This window comes from Lepus europaeus, chromosome 16 (genome assembly GCF_033115175.1).
Source record: "Lepus europaeus isolate LE1 chromosome 16, mLepTim1.pri, whole genome shotgun sequence".
Taxonomy (NCBI): domain Eukaryota; kingdom Metazoa; phylum Chordata; class Mammalia; order Lagomorpha; family Leporidae; genus Lepus; species Lepus europaeus.
In genome coordinates, this window is record NC_084842.1 from 73,832,988 (window position 1) to 73,846,919 (window position 13,932).

At 44.0% G+C, this 13,932-nt stretch overlaps 1 protein-coding gene across 4 annotated transcripts in view; it reads right to left on the bottom strand.

Annotated features, from left to right (window-relative positions):
- Window positions 1–13,932, bottom strand: part of LOC133775314 (cytosolic beta-glucosidase) — a 267,883-nt gene that overhangs the window by 109,635 nt on the left and 144,316 nt on the right. The window contains exon 1 of one of the 4 annotated variants that reach the window (XM_062213554.1): window positions 7,715–7,941. The exons of the other annotated variants lie outside the window; for them this stretch is intronic. Coding sequence (XP_062069538.1) covers window positions 7,715–7,772 — 58 coding nt within the window. The 5' untranslated portion in view covers window positions 7,773–7,941. Of the gene's footprint in view, window positions 1–7,714; window positions 7,942–13,932 lie in introns of those variants that run through there. 4 annotated transcript variants of the gene reach the window in all.

Below are 13,932 nucleotides of genomic sequence, written 5' to 3' on the forward strand. Positions count from 1 at the left end.
GCCCAAGCACTTGGGCCATCCTCCACTGCACTCCCTGGCCACAGCAGAGAGCTGGCCTGGAAGAGGGGCAACCGGGACAGGATCGGTGCCCCGACCGGGACTAGAACCCAGTGTGCCGGCGCCGCAAGGCGGAGGATTAGCCTGTTGAGCCACGGCGCCGGCCAAACACTGCCTTTAAAATAAATAAAATAAACCTGTGTTTAACACAGATGAAGTATAGCAATTCAGGAGAAAAGGTTGAGGAAATCAACCCAGAACCAAAAAAGCACAAAATGTAAAAATAAGGTCTCCAGGGCTGGCACTGTGGCTCACTTGGCTAATCCTCCACCTGTGGTGCTAGAATTCCATGTGGGTGCCAGGTTCTAGTCCCGGTTGCTCCTCTTCCAGTCCAGCTCTCTGCTGTGGCCCAGGAGGGCAGTGGAGGATGGCCCAAGTGCTTGGGCACTGGCACCCACGTGGGAGACTAGGAGGAAGGAGCAGTGGCCATAGCAGCCATTTAGGGGGTGAACCAATGGAAGGAAGACCTTTCTCTCTGTCTCTCTCTCTCTCACTGTGTAACTCTACCTGTCAAATAAGTATAAAAAATTAAAAAAATAAAAAAATGAAAGTAAAGTCTCCAATATTCATCCAATAATTTTTTTTAGAAAGAGCAGGAGAGAGAGAACAGCATCGAGAATTTTGCAGGTGAGAAATCTAAGACTTAGAGAAGTGATTCTAAAAATACTGCTCTAGTAGTCCACAACCAGACATTTATATGGTTTAGTTGTTTCCCACTCCTAAGCTCAAGGCTGAAAGTCAATCAGCAATGGAAACATGGCCCCAGCGGTTGCTAAGGGCATCCACTCTGATTGGCCATTGCAGGTCTGGTCTAGTCTATGTCTACTATTTACAGTTGACATCTGACTGGTGAGTGTGGATAGTGCTTTCCTTGATGAGAATTTGAATATCACTCCTAAGCCTGTATTCTTTCAATGATGCCTACATCACTAACTTCATGGTAAAAATGCATATTTGAGATTTTTATGAGTATCAGATTTGAAATAGAGGGAAAGATACTAGAGTGTTCTCTGTCATACTTACATTTAAGCTATGATAGTTCTCACAGGTAAATTTTTTCTTTTCTTTTTCTTCTTTTTCACTTTTCTTCTTCCTTTTTCCTTATACACCAAGAGATAAATGACCATGCTTTAAGCCGGTTTTTCTTTCTTCTTTCTAGATATGAGGCAGATCTTAAGCAGATAGCCCAGTTCTAGAAAACTATGAAGGGCTTTCAAGAGAGAAAGTTCCAATCTAGGATGTTTAATCCAAGGGGGCAGGGAAACCAGAAAAGAGGGACCAAGATACACAGCTAAAATAGGCTGAGTGGAGAAAGCAGACAGGAAGTGGTCTGCAGAAATACAGGCTCTGTGCTGACATCCATAGCAGGTACATGCAACATGCTGCTAGCTCAGGTTGATATTGACAGTCGAGCTTTCGGAAAAGACCAGAGAAGAAATAGCCTGTATAGAGTTGCCAGAAACTTGACCTAAAACTAGCTATTACAGCTGCCTTGTTCATTCGCTCATGTTTGTAGGGCAAAAATAACCACAGATTTGCTAACTATATGATTCCACCTTTGACACGCCAAGGCGACAAAGAAATGGCCAAAGTCAGAGATGACCCCTAGTTTCTGCCAACATAAAGGCAAAGTTAAATCAAAATCACATACTATATTGGTATCTAGTGCAACATCAAGGGCTCACAGTGGCACTCACAAAGCTTCCCCTTTGTCTCCTTAACACCCACAAATACAGATCCCACTAGGAAGTATTAAGGGAATAGTGTAGACTTTGCTTAGGATTTGTGGGATTTTACAGGAAACATTCAGCCTTGAAAGTATTGGGAGTTACAAGCCCATAAGAGCTGTAGACCTGGGTCCTAAATGCCATTTTTGTAGCTCCTCTATGGCCTACCAAGAAAGTAAACAAAATGCCCCTGAAATTCCTCCTGGAAAGAAAACAGAGGATAAAGTCAGACTCACAAAGGGTTAAAAATCATGAGAATTTTTCACTACTTAAAAATATTCTGTACGCATGATGATTGCATTTTCTTCCCTGCCTCTTAGTCTAACAAATATATTTTATAGGTTTTACAATGTTCTTTACAACTCACCTAAAACACATAATTTTCTTCCTGCTTATACCACTTATTTATTATTTATTTATTAGATTTATACTGTGCTTTCCTCTAAAAGGCTCAAGGCACCACACAGCCTACTCTTATATAATAAACATTAAACTCTTCTTTAAAACCATAAACAGTGAAGTATCCAGAGGAGGGGAAGAAAGGACATAAATAAGAAGAGGAAGAAGGGGGAGGGCAGTGAGGTGCAATGAGGCTGCTGTTTGACACACACGTTCCATACAGGAGTGCCAGTTTTATTCCTGGCTCTTCTGCTTCTGATTGGCTTCCTCTTTACATTTCCCCAGACAGCCGACGATAGCTCAAGAACTTGAGTTCCTTTTCATCCACATGGGAGACCTGGATGGAGTTCCAGGCTCCTGACCCAGCCCTGACTATTGCAGGCATTTGGGGAGTAAAATAGCAGATGAGATAGATCGCTCTCTCTTCATCCACCCCCCCTATCATTCTATCACATATATAAAAATAAATTAAAATTTTTTAAATACTAATCACAGATTTTTTTAAAAAGAGAGAAAAGCAGGCATTTGATCAAATGTGCAACCAAGGGACCAGCATTATAGCACAGAGGGTTAGGTCAGCTCCTGCAATGCAGGCATCCTAGTAGAGCACCGATTCACATCCCAGCTGTTCCACTTTTAAACTAGCTCCCTACTAATGTGTCTGAGAAAAGAGCAGACGATTGCTTAAGCACCTGAGACCCTGTCACCCATGAGCAAGACCCTGATGGAATTCCTAGCTCTTGGCTTTGGACTGGATCAGCTCTGGCTCTTGCAGCCATTTGGAGAATGAACAAGCAGAGGGAAGATCCTTCTCTCTCTCTCCTTTTGTCTTTGCTACTGTTTTTCAAATAAGTAAAATAAATCTTCTTAAAAACATATACAACCAAATAGTCAAGATATGCCCTGGTTTGAATGTGGTTAGTCCTCTAAGACTTTATGTGTTGGAAGTTTTGTCCCCTGTGTGGTGATGGTGTTAAGACAGTAGACTCTTTAGGAGGTGGGGCTTACTGCAAGGTAATTATGTGTTTGGAAGCACTGCTTGCAGATGGGATTAAGATAGTTCTCCTAGAACCGCAGTTAGTTCCTATGAAAAAGAGTTATTATGAAGGAGCAAGCTTGTCTTTCTACATTCACTGGCTTCTTGTCTCTCCTCCTAACCCCTCTTGCACGTGCTCCTGCCATGATTCCCTTCAATAGACTCTCACAGACACCAAACCAATGGGGCCAACCAGATCTTGGATACTGAAACTGACTCCAAAATTGTGAGCTGAATACATTCTCTCTCTCTCTCTCTCTCTCTCTCTCTCTCTCTCTCTCTCTCTTTCTCTCTTTTTCTCTCTCTTTCTATACACACTCACACACACACACACACACACCATTCTTGGGTACTTTGTTATAGTGACAGAAAATGAACTAATACAATGAATATGTGATCCCTGTGGCTTTTAGTTGACCTAACCTGCAAAGACCAAGACGATGCCCTCATCTCACATAACAGAGCCAGAATATCTCTACTTTTCTGTGGGAGAGAGGGGAGAGAACACTAGTTTTTATTCAGAATTCTCAAGTGAGTATCTGAAAACAAAGAAGAGTACACTTAGACAACTGTGTTTTCAAAATCAGCAGCAAGAGATACAGAGTAGTGTTTTACAAGAAAACACTGAAATGTTAGATTTTATTTATAAATACAATTCAGAATACCTATGACTTCTAAAATTCTATAGACTTTCAGAGGCCGTGGAAGCATAGAAGTTCAAAGAGTCTCAAAAATCAAACGTGACAGATTGGCCTCAGCTTTTAAATCTCAGGTCATCCTGGTTTGACAAAGACACATGTTGACTTGCTGTGTCCATAATGAAGGCAACAGTCGAAAGGTTGGTTAAGCATTAACTCTCCCAGCTGCTGCTGTGGTAGAACTTGTCAAAAATGAGCAAGGAAAGAGTAGATTCTAATTTGCAATCAGAGTAACAAAGGACAATTCCCACTGAATGGAGCAGACGATGTTACTCTCCTTATCAAGGACAGCATGCATCCAAGAGAAAGAAAAACAATGGCACTGATGTCTGAATCATTCCCTTTACAGTGGCTGGTTACTTCATAAAGAAAGAAGTTTCCATCAGTTCACAGTGTTGGAGGTTCGACAGCATGGCACTGACATATGCTGGTTCTGGTGATCACATGATGGCAGGAGCACATGTCAGAGGGAGAGGTGACATGGCAAGACAGGAAACCAGAGAGCAAGGAGGGACCAGTGTGGCTCCTTCCTAGCAACCTTCCCATTGGAACTCCCAGGGTCCTTTCAAAGCTCTATTAATTCCTCCAAGAGGAACACCCCAAAATGACCCAATGCCCTTGGGCCAGGCCACACCTCCTAAAGCTCCTATCACCTGTCTAACTACCACACTGGGGACTCAGCTTCCAACACACAAAGTTGTGAGGGACACACTCAAACCATGCTGGTACTAGTATTGATATTTTAGTATTCGGGAAGTACTGTGTGCCAGGCCCCTTTGTGCTCCAGTTACATATGCTAAGCTCTTTAATCCCTAGAACAAATGTACAGTGAGTGTGACCACTTCCCTTTTCTGCAAGTAAGGAAAGTGAGATATAAATAAGTTACATACTCAAAGTCACTTTGAACATAAGTGCTTGAGTAGGATCCAAACCCAACAAAAAAGGTTAGGAGGAGCTCCCAGGCTAGACAACAAAGAAACATAGAAAAGCCACTCTGAGTTGATAGACTACAGGCTGATGACTCTTAGCAAAGCATGTTGGATCGAGTTCCCTACCCTAGAAGCTGCTAGGAGAGTTAATAGCACAATCACAGGTTAAAGAATAGACAAAGGTCTTAACACCGCAAGGCCAAATTTGTCGCAGTGCAGAAGAGCATGGGACCAGCTGGCTAATGGCAGACAGAGGAACTGCAGTAACTTTGAAACTGCCTGAAGAGAGGAGATCAGCCTGGATCAGTTTGGTTGCTCCAGGTCCTAGGAAAGCAGAGACTGGAAGTTGGTAACTGACACCCACTGTGCTGTCTTGCACAAGAGGCTGCTTATTTATTCTAAGTTAACTGAAAAGTTCTATAGTGAGTCATTCTCAGTATTCATTGTGATCTCTCAAATATGAATACCACACTAAGTGTCATCTAACTTATGCCTCATAGCTATGTGATACAGTAGATACCATCATTATTCCCATCTTACAGTTGAGAAATATTAAATTTTGCCTAAAGCACTCTGTATATAATAAATTATAACCTAATATCTAAACAAAATGCAAATTGAGAGGCTATTTTTCTAGCAGGTAACTGAGTCTCAGCTAAAGTAGAAAAAGCTTTTAGCCAAACACAGGCTGCACACTGATAAGACATTTCCCAACAAGTTACACTCTGAGTTGTAACCAAGTGGGCTATTTCTGCATGTCACATCCTTTTTCTGTCTATAACTACTGCCTGAACAGAGCTCTCTTCCCTGCTTCAGAGAGAAGCTCAATTCATGACTCCTTTCCTTGCTCCACTGCTAAACTGAATTGTTCTAAAGTTTCTCTTATATCAGGAGGCACAGAAAAGTTGAGTGCATTGCCCAAAGTCACCAGGCGAGTGAAAGCAGAAACAAAGTTCAAGTCTACAGAGCCTGGCTCCAGAGCCCAGCTTCATGATCGCCACTCTGCCGCTTTCAGAGCATGGTTCTGTGCACCCAGCACCCGTGTTCTGCCACCTGCATGATCTGCCTACCTGCCCTTCGAGAACGAAATGAATAAGGATCAGCTGTTTTATTTTCCCTCCTAGACGGCCAGCCCACTCAATCACCCACCCTAACCTAATGAAAATTGTCTGGGAGGTGAAAGAAGATACCCTGTAGGGAGAAAGTAGCATGGAATCCTTGCTAACCAAGATGTTCTCAAACATTCTTTTAAGAGAGCCTTGTAGCACAAAACATATATGTGCAATAATGCGGGGTCCTCCACAGGAGGCATCTTCCACAGGGCAGTCATTGCAATTGCTGTAACAGCAGCTCCTCACTCCCATTTATTCAGGCCTGGTAAATATGCACAGAAGCTGGGAATACTAAGCAGCATGGGTTGCTCCAAGATCAAGTTGTACTGCCTCCCTTTCTAGAAAAAGAGCCCATCTTCAAATGGCTCTCTCTCCTTAACATCTCTAAAGTCTTGGATGAACAGACACTAATTCACAGAGATTCCCCCTTGGTCATCCAACCTGGAGTGGCCACTTTCACTGATCCTTTACTATAACACCCTCCTGTCATTCTAACATGTACTATAAGAATTATTTCATTGATTGGTTAATTTGTTTTGGTTGGTGTATTAGATTTCCAGAAGAGCAGTAAGAAAGTACCATACCACAGATGGCCTAAACAACAAAAAGTTCTATCACAGGCCATAAATCCAAACTCAAGGGGTTAGCAGGGCCCTGATCCCACCAAGACTCTAGCTAAGTCCTGCCTTGCCTCTTCCTCGCCTCTGATGGTGGCCATTAGTCTTTGGAGTTCATTGGCTTAAGGTGCATCCCTCCAACCTCTACCTCTGCCTGCCATGGGACATTCTCCTTCTGTGTATCTATCTGTGTTCAGATTTCCTTCTTCTCAGGACGCCAGTCCCATAGGATTAAGGGCCTGCCCTAACCCAGGATAAATTTATTTCAGTTAATTCTATTTTTGAATGGCTAGTTCCTGCCTCCAGAACTGTAAGAGGATACCTTTCTGTTGTTTAAGCCTCTTAGTTGGTGATAAGTGGTTACAGCAGCCATAGGAATCTACTACAAGGATCTCACTTAGCCTTGTTTAACCCCAGGTTTCACCACTTATTTAACCAAATATTTTCCTCCATGGTAACCTACTAACAATCCCTAAATCCTTAATAATTTACTTTTAGAAAACTAAATTCAATCTTCCCATTTTACACATGACAAAACTGAGACTCGGGGAGAACAATGGAGGCACCCATGGGAGGACAAGGCCCAGGGCCCAGCCTCCACGTCATCCCGGGTGCTCTTTACTATATCAGATACTGCTCCCCTTCACTGCACGGAGCCCCTGCATGTGGGGTGACCTTTATGAGATTTGTCTCCGTGCCTGCTAGGAAAAGAACAGGGCACTTTTCTCCGGTAATGAAGGGCTCCTTGAATCATTTCACCCAATATTTTTTTCAGCCACTAGGAGAAACTGCTCTCCTTTTGAGGGGAGCTGGGTAAAATGTGCCCAAGAAACCAATTACAAACAAGCAGTTGCTCCAGTGTAAACTGATGTCTCCCGTAGCGTTAGACTGCTGGAAAATACAGCAGTAGCCCGAGCTTCACCTCCACCCTCCACTACCCCAGTGCTCAAGGAAACAGACATGGGAACATGGGCTGGTGCTGTCTGAAAGGGGGACCATGTCATGGATGGCATCCTGAGCTCTCCAGTCCCTTCCCTTCTTGTGGTCAGCCTCCTCCCCCTACCGTCTTCCCCAGGCACCCAGCACCCACCACAAGGGACCCAGTCCAGCCATGGCGAAGGGGAGGGCACTTCTCCTACCTTCCACTTGATAAGCTGCAGTGGCGGCCCCCCATCCGAAGTCTGCGGGAAAAGCCATGGTTTCGGAAGCTGCCAAGTTGGAACCCTCAACTAACACAGCCCCGTGCCCTTCAGCCAGAGAGCCAGGCAATTGTGCGGACAATAAGTGATCTCTCAGGTGGCAGATATATATGCAAACGAGATAGGAGCCAGATTATAGGATCCCACTTGATTGGCCACAGCCTTGATAAGAATCCACACTTTGTACAAGGTGAGCAATTGCACTTTGTTTTCCCACTGCGCCCTGATTAACGGAGTTGCTTAGTCAGCTTGGGTGCTAAGTTGATCTTTTCCCTGTTCCTGCAACACATGGACTTTTACAAGGTTATATAATCCTACTAGCACGTTCTCTTGGTTAATTTTCCCAATTTCTGACGCCTACCCTTAGAGATTACCATTTCAATTGCTTCTTCTGATATTTATGCCCATGTTTTATAAGAATGGGCTGATTTTGCTACATAAATTATTTTTCAATTTCAGTAACTTTTGACTTCTGAGTCTAGGGGTGGACAATCTGGTTGTGCTCTCTCTCTCTTCTCCTTCCCTTACCTGCCTCAATCCACCCAGCATAATCATGGCTTCTCTGTTTAAATAAACTCAATCTCTACATTACTCTGACTATATGTGGTTCAAAGTTGAGCCATGTTGCACACCATGCTGACATGCAGCGTTTTATTTTCTCTGGGATTAACCATCCACTCTTTATAGCTACTTAATCTTCTCTAATCACTAATTCACCACAAAACACTCCAACAGAAGTGAGTCTCTGAGCTGTTCCAACAGCTCTCTTCCCCGCTCCATTCTGCTCTGCGCAATATGAGGCCACACAGAGCTGTGGTCTGCCATCTCCTCCACATTCCTCCGAGAGCTGACTTCATGTCTCTTCACCTCTCGCCTCGCCTGGCCCCCTCTGTTCCCCCTCCTCTTCCCAGGATGCAAATCCGTGAACACACCTCTCTGTTAAAGGGGCCTCGAGAGATAAATGTCCTGAAATGCTGTGGTTCTGGGATTGTCTTGAGTCTAACTCATGCTTCCCATGCGGTGTGTTTACTTCAGCGTTTTATGATGGAAATAATTTTCCCTTGGAATTCCGAAGCCGTGGAGAAGTTAGTGACGACCCAGGCACTAGCCTTCTGTACATAAAGCCTGCTCTCTTGGCCATCCTGCCCTGGCTGCTCCCCACACTTTGAGTGCTGAAGTTCCACAGTCACACAGCCTATCCTGAGACTTCCCATTGATTCTGCCAGGTCCCACAGGCGCCAAGTGGCAACGCAGAACAGTACTGCACAATGTGGACAACTGGAAGAACTGCGTGAAGGGTGTATGGGAGCTCTGTGCTTTTGCAACTATTCTATGCTTCTCATAGTAGGCAGAACAAAAAGTTTACTTTTTTAAAAGTGCCCATGGAGAAAGGAGTTAGGCATAATCAAAGTGAGGAAGATGCTTTATTGAGTTCCCCACGACCGCACTACATCTTCCTACACTGTGTCCTAACAGGAGCACAGGTTAGGAGACAGAGATTGAAATCCTACTCTCTCCTGTTACCTTAACCCTGAAAAAAGAGGCTACCTGTAGAAGGAAATAAGGGAAAACATTTCAGACATCAAAAATACCTGTTTCCTGAAATAATATCAAAAACGCAGGTCAAACGATTAAATATAACTGGACAGTCATTCGATTTTGAAGTAATCATAAATAGTAAAGGGTAAAAAAGAGAAATGTTTTCACTATGCAACACTAGATGGCAGTATTGCAATTTTTTAGGTTTACAAGCGACTGTGTGGCTTGGTGTTAAAATTGAGTTATCCCACCAATCACTTTCTGCTCGCTAACACGTGTGCTCTTCCAAAGACTTCTCCAGAAGGAACAATCCAACTTTTCAGGGATCCATGTTTTCTGAAGTCATTTTTTCCCAAAGAGCAGAATTTAATTGTTCTCTGATCAGATGCTAGTACAGCATTCTCAGGTATCGGGGTGTCAACGACCTCTTTATAGTCTCTTTATAAGTGAGGCTACCAAGTAGATTTGTTTTCTATAACTTAGGTGGTCTCTATTACTATTTATGGTGTTAGAATATAAACCTAAACTTTTTTACACAATATTTATTTTTGGCTTCATTTAAGACTGCAATAAAAAGCATGCTAACCTATTTTATAAATATTTAATAATCTATTTTATAACCTATTAACCACTGAATAAAAGACAAATATTAACTGAGAAGAGTTGTATTGTTTTATTTTTTAAGACTCAATTATTTATTTAAAAGTGTGATGGGGCGAGGGGGAGAACTTTCACCTACTGGTTTACTCCCTGAGTGGCCATAATGGGCCTGGACTGGGCCAAGCTGAAGCCAGGAGCCAGGAACTCCATCTGGGTCTCCCTCGTGGGTGCCACAGTCCCAAGTACTTGGGCCATCCTCTGCTACATTGCCAGCTGCATTAGCAGAGAGCTGGATCGGAAGTGGAACAGTCAGGACTCAAATCAATGCTCCAATATGGGATGCTGGCATCACAGGTGGTGCCTTAACCTGCCAAACCACAATGTTGGCCCCTTGTTTTACATGTCTGCAAATCTCTTTCACACCTGCTGTAATAGGAGACAGCTGGATACTCATATCTGCTTCCTGGTGGGCTGCTTCCTCTGGAAAACTCCACTGTCCACTCATAGAAGAGAGATGGGAGTGAAAGCAGCAAACCGTGTCTGAGTGTTACTACAAAGCCTTGTGGACCCCAGATGGGTCACCAGGACCTGGGGACAACAGCTCTCTCGGTGTTCTCTCTACCCTGTCCTGTTACCCAGAGCCCCATCTGTGTCCTTCTCACCTTTCAGAGAACTCATTACTACATTTCTTTATTTTCTTTATACAAACAAAATTCTAAGTTCACAGTCCCATCAAGACAGGCTGGTAATTTAATTTGTCATTATTTGGGTCCCCTCCACTCCAGTTTTGGGCCATTAAGAAAAACGAGGTCCTTGGGGCTGGTGCTGTGGCACAGCAGGTTAATCCTCCGCCTGTGGCACCAGAATCCCATATAGGCACCTGTTCTAGTCCCGGCTGCTCCACTTCCAATCCAGCTCTCTACTGTGGCCCGGGGAAGCAGTAGAAGATGGCCCAAGTCCTTGAGTCCCTGCACCTGCATGGAAGACCAGAAAAGGAAGCTCCTGGCTTCTGGCTTCAGATCGGCACAGCTCTGGCCATTGTGGCTACTTGGGGAATGAACCAATGGAAGAAAGACCTCTCTCTCGGTCTCTCCCTCTCACTGTCTGTAACTCTACCTCTCAAATAAATAAATAAAATCTTAAAAAGAGAAGAGAAGAGAAGAGGAGAAGAAAAGAAGAGAGAAGAAAAGAAGAGAAAAGAAGAGAAAAGAAAAGAAAAGAAAAATGAGGTCCTGGAGCAGGTGTTTGGCACAACAGCTAAGTTGCCACCTGTGACTCCCAGCTCAAGTCCCGCCTACTCCATGTCTGATCAGCATCATTCACAGCGGATTGAGTTCTGAACTCCTGGCTCCAGCCGGGCTCATCCCTGGCTGTTGTGGGTATTCAGAGGGCAAACCAAAAGATGGAAGATCTCTGCTCAGTCTCTGTCTCTCTGCCTTTCAAATAAAGTGAGAATAAATAAAATTTTTGAATTTTTAAAAATTAATTTTAAACAACAATATTGGCAATGACTAAAGCTTGGAGCCTTTTCAGGGGCCTGTGAAAACATTAGAATTCTTGCAGAAGAAAAGAAAGAAAACTGAGGTCCTATAAGACCAAAAGTGTTTTAATTGCCTGGTGTCTCTGTTCTCCCACCCCTCAGTTTGGGGCCACACGGGTTAAAGCCAGATATTCACTCTGCAAACTATCAAGTCCCTTCAAATCCACTGATTCTGCTGTTTAGACAGGGAAATCCTCCTGCAAGAGTGTACATCTGAGGATGTTCAGCTACGTTCAACATAAGCACACAATAACCCCTTTGAGTCCTGCCACCTTCCCAAGAGACTGCTGCAGAAGAGCAAGACCAACCCTGCTGTTCATGAGAGGCAGGCACTGTGTGCATCCCAAGCTGGAGGCCTACATTAGTTACTTGCATTGAGGTCCTTTTCTCTAAGCATTCGGTTTCCAGAAGTCCTGGGAGTGCTAAGGGACTATGAATTCAGTGCTCTCTAGGAGTAAACCAAACCAAACCAAACCAAAACACCTTGCAGAAGCCTGCTTCTTTGTTAACGCCAAGACCTTTAACAAATACTAAGCCTCATTAGTCAGACTCTGCTGAGATTCAAAAATTGTGGCATTCAGAATGTGCCCACGACCTGTATTCAGGGAAAAGTAAAGTTCTAAATGAGCATTTTCTGTCTGTAGCAAAGATGTCTGGGTGTTATAGCCAATTCTATCTCCTTTTCCAGCTGGGTCTGCTGTTAAATACACTTGTCAGGTCCCTTGCAAATAGGTGTGGCCACAGAACTCTGTTCAGCTAGTAGGGACTATGGGCAGGGGACTGTGCACCCCTTCTAGGTGGAGTCACTAACATTTGCCTACACAATCACAATATTTCTCTTAATTCTTTGATCCACTGGTTAGGTAGACAGACTGCACTGGCAAGCTCCAAGGCCCTAGGAATTCCTAGATGGGAGGAACTTGGTTCCCATGGAGCACTGCCCACTCACGACCAGCCCCTCAAGGAAGCCACTTAACACTGCAGTGAATAAGAACAGAACTTTGGTTTTGTTAGAGAGTTGATAACAAATACATTCTTGGAATAATAACTAGATTGGGGCAGAGGGCAGTTGCAGGTTCTGGAGGGGAAGAGAGGAAGTGATCCTGGGAAGCAATATAATGACTTTGTGAGGAGCTAGATGGGCTAATGTGAAGCTAGGTCTGGCCTTTGTTGGAATGGTGAAAGGGGCAGTCCATTTAGTGTGGACAAAATGCTTACTTCTCCCAAGAAGCTGCCATTAGCAAGATAAAATTACTGAACCCAACCTTCTGAGCTTCTATCATGAGCATAACAAGAGGAAATTTCCAATCCCATCCTTCTGATGGGTTTTTTGTTTTATCTTGAGCAGGCCACACAGGATTACAATTCTGGTCCTCGTGATTTTCTCCCCACCCTCTGATTGATTGTTAGCTGTTATTTTGCTCCCCCAAATTATGCATAAAAGACCCCACCCTGCCAGGCTTCTCTGGTCTTCCTCCCTTGGAGCCCCTCTCCTGACTGCTGCAGCAGGTTTCAGACTTAAGGAAATCTTGCTCTGCTCACTGTCCAGTCCACGGAGAAATTCTACATGAGACAAGATCCAAGAACGCCCTCGCCCTCACTGTTTCCTGTAACAACTTCAAAGTGCTCTCTTCCAACAGGGGCTCCTCTTCAGTGATAGCACAACCCTGGAGAAGAAAGGAAGCAGGAGAGCAAAGGGAAGAAGCTCAGATGGGCAAGGCATCCTGAAGACCAACACGACCCCAGACACACACGGGGTTATTCATCTTGATCTCTGCCTTGGCCAACAAAGAGCTAGTCAGATGTTGGCCTAGGAACCCACATTTTACAAAAGTTATTCCCAAACAGGGCCCCTCACTCCAGCAAGTCATCAGTTAGCTGAACATCTCAATAATTCTAATTGCAATCATATATTTACTTCCTATGAAGTCTTCCAGGCTATCTACAACATCAGTTTTATTGCTTTATGCTGCAATTATGTAAACTCACTGCGATAATACCAGCTTCTCGTGTATGAAAAGGCAAAAATGAATTCGTTTGAATAACGCTGTTGCTTAATCAATAGGATCTGACAAAGTGTGAGGTAAGGAAAGTCTATCAGTAATAAAGGGAATCTTTGAAAATTCTGACAACACATGATGTGTGTGTGGTGCGTGTGTGTGTATTGTGTGGTGCACATGTGTGTGTGTGCATGTGTGACAACTAGGGGTCCAGGATATTTATTCATCTGGACCACCCACCTCTGGTAACAGAATCGGATTTTCCTATGGAGATATGCTTTGCCCTATGCAGCCTATACGCTTTGAGAAAATCTGACACTGGGCCCCATCCAATAACTCATCAGTTCCAGGGATCAGTGCAAGGCTGTCTTCATATCTCATTCATTGACTACAGGCATTGGATCAGACATAGGCCTAATCAGTTGCGCGGTGCCGGCTGCAGCGCACTGGCCACAGCGGCCATTGGAAGGTGAACCAAC